Genomic DNA, 7,489 nt, shown 5'->3' with positions numbered 1-7,489 from the left:
CACTGTTTTTCCTACCTCTTTCTATATATTTCCATATTCATTTTTTTAACCTCTTCAGTTGCTGTTTACATGGAAGTTTTCTCATGTCTGTGACCACTGTTATTACCAGCCATATTTGCATATATGTGAAACAAGAAAGGAGACTTCTGATGAGAAACATATTTTCCATTGTTTTCTGTCATTTGCTTGTTTTTTGTGAGATCTGTTTTTTAGTTTTTGATTTTTCTGACACAAACAGTTTTGTAGCCATGAGACCTTCAGATCAGTGAATAAAAGATAAAATTGTGAATATCCACCTACATGTCATTTTAATAAACTTAAAATGAAAGTGTTCATATTTCTGGAATTTAGTATGACCTAGGGACATTTGTGATGGTTTCCTCGCATTGTTGCTATATGAAGAGTATGTGAAGAATGGTATTCTGTGAACTAAATGGATTTGCTTGGCATGTCTCCCTTTGTAAGAATTGCTACATAGGAAGATGTTCAATGGAGGAACATGAAACAACTGGACTGTAGAGATAGAGATACACAGTATAAAACTGGACTTCCAAGTGCTGTAGATGTAGTTTTTTTCTGATCTGTTTCAGTTGGTTTTGATTTTCTTTTCATTTTCGCCTATGGCTGTACTTCTCCCAGAAATAACTCTTGCAGTGATTAGTGCATGATAAATCATGAACATTAACTTGTTTTCTTGTATCCCTACTTGACTCAAAGTTGTCAGGTTCTTCAAGTATTTGCCTATATAAAATTCTGGTGTTGGTAAGCCTGCTACCTGGGCGCCCGATTCATCTTCTTTAGGCCAGCAGCGTCTCTGCCCTGAAGTAACCTCGTGCCTCCCATTGACGGGCATAATGGATGGCAAGTCTCTCTGTTCTTTCTCAGTGCCCACCTGTGGCTGTGAATTTAGGACTTGCTGTGTGACTTCCTCGCTGTATCGTGAGCAAACAGGTACTTAGCAGTTAGCCATTAGGGTTAAGCCTGCATTTTTTTGGTTAATGTCTTTTTTTTCTTCAAAGAAAAAAAATTCCTTTCCTTTTGGGGTCAGTTGTTGTGACTAAGTACAGATCTCTAGCCCTTAAAAAGGATTTTTCAGGAAAGAAGTTGCATGTCTCCATGAGGGACACTCAAGATGCTTATTGTATCTTCATGGAGCAAATGTACCAGGCAGATGTTATATTTGTGAGTTGTTTAAAGGAACTCAAAGGCTAGAGAGAGACTTGCCTGAAGTTGATTCCTTTGGAGAAAGTAATAGTACCTGTTTAGACCCTTGAGTGGTTGTGGCTGAAAATCCTGAACACTTCTCCAAAAGTGCTCCTTCTGACATCTTTCCTCACAGATCTCAGTCAATCAGTAAACCTCAGGGGCTAAGCGGAAGCTAAGGAGAAAAGGTTTTGGTTAGCAAGTCTTTCCCCGAGAAGCCCCCAAATTCACGCAGATTGCTTTGGAAAAGGGTAGGTCAGTGTCCAAAACATGTCCTTCTCCATCATTCTGGCTCTTGATAGCTGTGCCATTAAATTAGCTTTCTTAGTACATGTCACAATGTATTTGACACCACTGCCACCAATACAGGATACATCTGGTAATGATACATTTTGTTCACCTGTCAGTATTACCAGACAATTTGATACCTAAATCCTGCGGGGCACTGAGGGACGTGTGGTTTTTTGGTACCATTCTGACTGCTGTCAGTAATAAGGATACCTCCGGAAACCAACTGCATCGCTCCTTATCTTCATCAGTAAAACGCATTTGATTCTTTTGTCAGAAGCGTCATACATTCTCTGTTAGATCTCCTCCTTTTATTCCTCCCCTTAGTTAAGTAGTGTTTTTATTTCTGTAGAGTATGGAGCTCCGTCACTACATAATGCTGGGTCCTGGAAATCATAGAAGTGGCAATGGAATGGCTTTGCCCTTGTTTTATATACTTTAATGTCCAGACCATCCTCAAAAAGTATCCTTAACCCTTTTCAGAGATCACTGTCATGAGAGCATACTGTATTGTAAGTTTGAAGTCAGGTTTAAGTCTCAGGCAACAGAAGTAGTACTTCAGAAACGTGAGGTAGGCATTTGATTCCCAGGACTGAGAAGTTGCTGCCCTGTTCTGGATTTAAGAAAACTGAACCTGTGCTAGAGCTCTAGTTTAGCTCTAGCCATAGTAACCCTGAATGCAACTCCCCATGGTTGGTGTGCAACTATTTTTAAAAAAAATTTTAATATTAGAAATTTATCTGGAATACATGGATATCCATCTGGGGGATTGTGCAGCCATTGATCTGTTCACTGTCAGAAGAACAAAAATGTTACAAGTTCCTCTTCAGAACAGAGTAGAATAAAGGGTATCTGTGATGTGTTCCTGAATCCCTGATTCCAGTATCTTTTGTGTTTTACCCTCTGATTTTGCTGAACCCATGAGTTACCAAAACATTCATGTAGACCTTGGACAAAATGATAATGATAGCACCAGATCAACCAATGCATTTTTGGTTCTCAAACCTGATGACTCTTTCCATTCAGTCTCCAGTCTAATTTCCTCCTCAGCAATACATGATATTCTGAAGACAAGGACAGGTTTTTCCATTTTGGATTCACCATTCTCCCATCTCATGGCCAGAGATGCTTTCTGCTTAATCTTTGTTCATCTGAGTTACAGAATATTCTTATCTATGGCAGAATAGGTAAACAGCAGATTCCAATGAAGTAGGCAAGTTTCATGGTCCAGGCAGAATAGGAACAGCTTTCTGATTTTCAGCAGATACTCAACATACTGACAACTTCTATCCTTAAAGCTCTCAGGTTTGCTCAAACTCATTTGAGGACCCACCTACTAGGCCTCTCCCCTTTCCGGTCAATTATTTGACCACATTCTCTGATGACTACTTTCTACTGTAGCTTAACTCTACTTTTAACTGTTCAGTACTTTTCAGAGATTAATCCTTCCATTCTTTTTACGTGAAACCCACCAGGCTTCTGATGATTATATTGGTTCTCAAAGTAGTTTTAGGAAAAGAAAGTATGATACTAGAACGTGGGAAGCTGCAGAAGTTTGCGCCTCTTCTTCCCTGTTGTTTTGTTTAAGCGTGTCCAGTTCTACTCTTCCTAGGGCTGGGCTGTTCTTGGCTGTCGTCCACTGTGACTGCAGGGATATACCCAGGGTCCTGTATCTCTCCTCTGGCTACACCATTACCTACCACTGGGGGATGAGCAGAAGAGACCTGGAGCTCAATGTTACTTAAGAACCTAAAATACAGAATTTGAGGCATATGTTGCCGCCATCAGACAGATTTTCAGAACCACACCTTGCAGTATTCTTATAGAAGTTTAAAAAAAAAAAAGTTTTTTTTATTCTTTGTAAAGCAGGTCTCTGTATTTTCTTGTTTCACATTCTTACAGTGTCCAGAAACCTCAATCAAGACTTGGGACAGTGTTGTGCTGTGTGTTATACGAACAGGTATCTCTGTCATGAAGAGTTTATAGTTTAAGAAATTTTTAGTAAAAAGGACTGCAACTAGGTGGTTTTGAGTAGAATATTTTTAGGTATAGCAGATAATATAAACTGTCTAGATACTTTAATATGCATAGCCCTTATTTTCCTGCCACCTATATGTTGTTAATTAATTTCTGTTAAGTGTATCAGTAAAAGTGGCTCTTGAGGAACTTGCATGGAAAAGGGCAGTGGCCTTACAGATTAACTATGTATAAAAGGGCAGCCTTTAAGAAATGTGAAACAGCTAAGATCTGAAGGCACCGTACAAATAATGACTAGAAGTTTCTTTAACATGGTAAAGCCAGTAAACGGAATCAGAGATTGGGGTTGGCAGGTCAGAGGAATGGTCCAGGAGGTTGATTCTAGTAGCCGTAGATTGAGTACATGTGGGAGGATGAATGGGGGGAGAGTGGTGTTTCATAGATTTAATAGATTTCTAGGGTTGGACGGGACCTATTAGATCATTGAGTCCACCCCCCTGCTCTGGGCAGCAAACAGCACTGGGGTTGAGTAGCCCCAGCCAGGTGCTTGTCTAATCTTTTAGATTGAAGAGTGTTATGAGAGCCTGAGAGAGAAGTTGAAGGTATCAGGATGGGAACTGATGAAAGCTTGGAGAGAGATTTTGCTGTGTAGATAGAGAGGAAAGTCTGCATCTTGGGAGTGTCTGGAGAAAGAAACATCATGATTTTGGGATGCTGCATGGAAGTGCATGTCTAGTTCTAGTTTAATGGGGGGAGGCATGGGTAACACCCAGGTTACAAGTATGAGGGGTTGAAAACATGGTGTTTTTATCACAGTACAGGGAATGGAGTGAGTTAGGGAAGGAAGACAAGGCGTTCAGTTTTAGCCGTTTGTTTTTGTCACCACCTGTTAATTATGTAAGCGAGAAGGGCTCCTGTCATGTGGCGTGCATCACCTACGCCCTGGCTATTTTGATTCTAATTTTTTAGTACTGTTTTTCAATCGGAAGTACTTTCAGCAACAAAATAAAATTAGCTTTACCCTGAGAAATGACTGTTTAAAATAGTCTGATTCAGTATATCTGCTCCTTTTGTATGCTCTGATTTTAGTGAACAAAATAGGTTTATTTCTTCTGCTTCAGTGGAGGACTGGTACAGCTGAGAGTCGGCCTGGGAGGAGTTCTTGTAGTTACTGTGTCTTAATTGTTTGCAGCTGTGCAGCCCAGCTTGCACAAGTGTGACAGGGCCTGCTTGGCCAGCAACTTCTGGTGCTGGGAAATGAAAAAGAAAAGAACCCAGCTAGACTGTTTGGTCCTGATTCAGCAAAGCTCTAAACAGACAAAAATGTCTAAGTGGAAGTGTGAGAGTAATTCTTTTTCCTTTGATGGGATTTTTCACACGTTTAAATTTAGGAATATGCTCAGCTGTTTTGCTGAATCATGGGCTCTGACCCACGCTCGGTGTGATGTATTTTACTTGTAGACTGAGCATGTCAGAGGTGCAAATCATTGAGAATAGATATGAATAAAAGTTCTTCCAACCAAAAGTTGATGTCTTTTTTTCTTTTCTTTTCTTTTCTTTTTAAAGAATTCTGTCCCTTTGAAATGAGTTCTTTGCTAGAAGTAAAAGATGTATATTAATTGTAAGTCCTGAATTTTAAACATTTCTATAAAAAACCCCATAAAGTTTCTGTTCCCTCTTTGTCTTTTCTATACAGGTCTTTTGAACAGGCTTGAGAGCAAAATTTCCTGTGATAAAGGGTCTCTAGCTGTCGTGCTCTCTTTCTCTCTTTCTCTCTCGCTCTCTCTGTGCTTCTGAATGTTCAGTTTCAGTTCAGCAGGTTTTATTACTGGCGAAAACCTTCTCGAAGATGCTATTGAAGTATGTATAAGAAGTCTTGCCGAGTTATGCATGAAAGGAATGAAGCTGATCATCAATAAACAGTAAAGCTGGCTGTGGAGAAAGTGCATCAAATGTACAAAAGGCTGGGGAAAAAGAAACCTTTCTCATTTTTCAGTTTCTATAATCTTTAGGATTGCTTGCAACAATAATAACCATGCACTTTTCAGATGGAATTGTGATTTTTTTCAAGGTGACTTTTAAAACTAAAAGGTTAATGGCTTATTGTTCTCAGTGTAGTAGTAAAATTACCAGAGGAAGTATGATACAGGGAAAAAATTCTCAGTATTACATTTAACTATTATACTTCTTGGAGCTCCTGAGAGAGAATTCACAACACCTTGCGCTAGTACTTATATCTTCAAAACAATTTTACAAACACTTATCGCCCTCAACTCGTAGAGGTGGGTAGGTATGTTGATAATACCTGGCTTCCTCAGTTTTGTCAGATGTTACAAACACCAAAGCCTGAGAAATCCCCTAGTATAGCCAAATTTTTCAAAATAGAGGAGACTGCACGACAGCTAGAGTACTGTAAAATGATAATGACTTGAGATGAACTCGGCTAATCTGCAGCAGAACTAGTGTTGGGACTCCTGGTTTCCAAACCTAACACAGCTATGATTGTGTGTTTATGTAGTTTAGATTTACATTAATCCTTCTGTTCTTTTTTTTAAATTAAACCGTACCAAGCTTCTCATAATTATATTGGTTCATTTAATGGTTCTAAATCATCTGAAAGTTTAAAAGAGGAAAATAAAATTGGTCATCCCTGAATTGTTTTGTATGACTTTGTTTGGCTGATTTTCTTTTAGTGGGTTTTTATGAGAAATGTTTGAAGGAAAAAAGAATAAAGTGACAGTGTCCTATAGATTAATTTATGGGAAATAATCTATGAATAATTGCTTTATTTTAAATAAACCTTTATTGATGGGACTTTTGAACACCCTCACTATTATCCTAACTGCTTCTGTTGAAAATAGGGAATTTTACCATTGACTTCCACGTGAATTGGTGCTCAGTGTTTTTTGAAAATGAATGGCCTCATTTAGAAGGGAGTAGACATATATGTTAATATTCATTCCTTCATCTTAATACACGACTTATAAATGTTAAAGGATTACTGGGACTAAAAGTGACATGTTTTCCCTCTCTGTTTAATTCAGTTCGAATAAGAAGAAAGTCAAGGCGGCGTTCTCAGTGGGGCAAAGGAATTATCAAGAAAAGAAAAGTCAACAATTTGAAGAAAGATGATGATGATGCAAAGTTTGCTGATGATGAAAATCATGGGGATGATAGCAAGCTGCTGGAGAATGGGGAGCTAGAGATCAGTACAGACTGCATTGAAGAAAATGGAGAGGAAACGGGAGACCTGTCGATGACAAATGATGAGTCCTCTTGTGATATCATGGATATAGATGCAGAGCAGAGGCTTAACAACGGGACTGTAGGAAAAGAAAACAACTTTGCATCCACAGAAGAAGAGAGCTCAAATGAATCCCTGTTGGTACCTGACAACATTACGGGGAATGCCGAAAAGGATTTGAGGAACGAGTCTCCAACTAAAGGGGAGTGTATAAATGGAGAAGCATCTCTACTCAGCTTAAAAGGGACACCTGCTCCAGCATGTCACAATGGGAAAGTGGAAACAGTTGATGTAGTTTTACCCTGTGTTGACAATGATGTATCTAGTAACAAACAAAAAGCTATATCTGAAGATCAGCCAAAGGAGAAAAAAGAAGCTTCCAGTGAAAACCAGGGAGCTGATCTGGTGAAAGAGTCTAACACTGAGATACCACAATCGAGCAATAATGAGAAGATGTTACAGAACACAGACATTGAGACTAAAGATGCTGAGCCAGATAAAGAAGGTATGGCATACATTTTAATTGTTCTAGTTTAAGTGCTAACTTTATTTTAGAGTAAATGTAGCTAGGCATCTTTTGGGTCTTTTTGGAATAGGTAGGGATACTATTGTGAATCACAGCCTGTGCATTTTGAACATTTAATGCTCTTACAACATGGCAGCTATGCGTTTAGCATGTAATGCTGATGAAATAGCATTTAGGTAATATGGTAGACAAACTTCTCTTACATTACTGGCTGGGACATCATTCTCCCCTTGTACTCGGCCTTGGTGAGG

General features: G+C 39.0%; 1 protein-coding gene and 1 long non-coding RNA gene across 2 annotated transcripts in view; one reads left to right on the top strand and one right to left on the bottom strand.

The window, feature by feature from the left end:
- Positions 1-5,784, bottom strand: part of LOC109300200 — a 20,997-nt gene extending 15,213 nt beyond the window's left edge. The window contains exon 1 of the long non-coding RNA XR_002098160.1: positions 5,774-5,784. This is a non-coding gene — a long non-coding RNA (uncharacterized LOC109300200). The remainder of the gene's footprint in view (positions 1-5,773) is intronic.
- The window catches only part of ATAD2B (ATPase family, AAA domain containing 2B), a 133,834-nt gene that overhangs the window by 105,150 nt on the left and 21,195 nt on the right, over positions 1-7,489 (top strand). Inside the window, exon 25 of the mRNA XM_019520676.1 lies at positions 6,513-7,217. Within this exon, the coding sequence (XP_019376221.1) occupies positions 6,513-7,217 (705 nt within the window). The remainder of the gene's footprint in view (positions 1-6,512; positions 7,218-7,489) is intronic.

This window comes from Gavialis gangeticus, unplaced genomic scaffold (assembly GCF_001723915.1).
Source record: "Gavialis gangeticus isolate Ggan-Ray unplaced genomic scaffold, GavGan_comp1, whole genome shotgun sequence".
NCBI lineage: Eukaryota > Metazoa > Chordata > Crocodylia > Gavialidae > Gavialis > Gavialis gangeticus.
The sequence above is the reverse complement of the archived record's forward strand: the minus strand, read 5'-3'. Positions and strand labels throughout refer to the sequence as shown.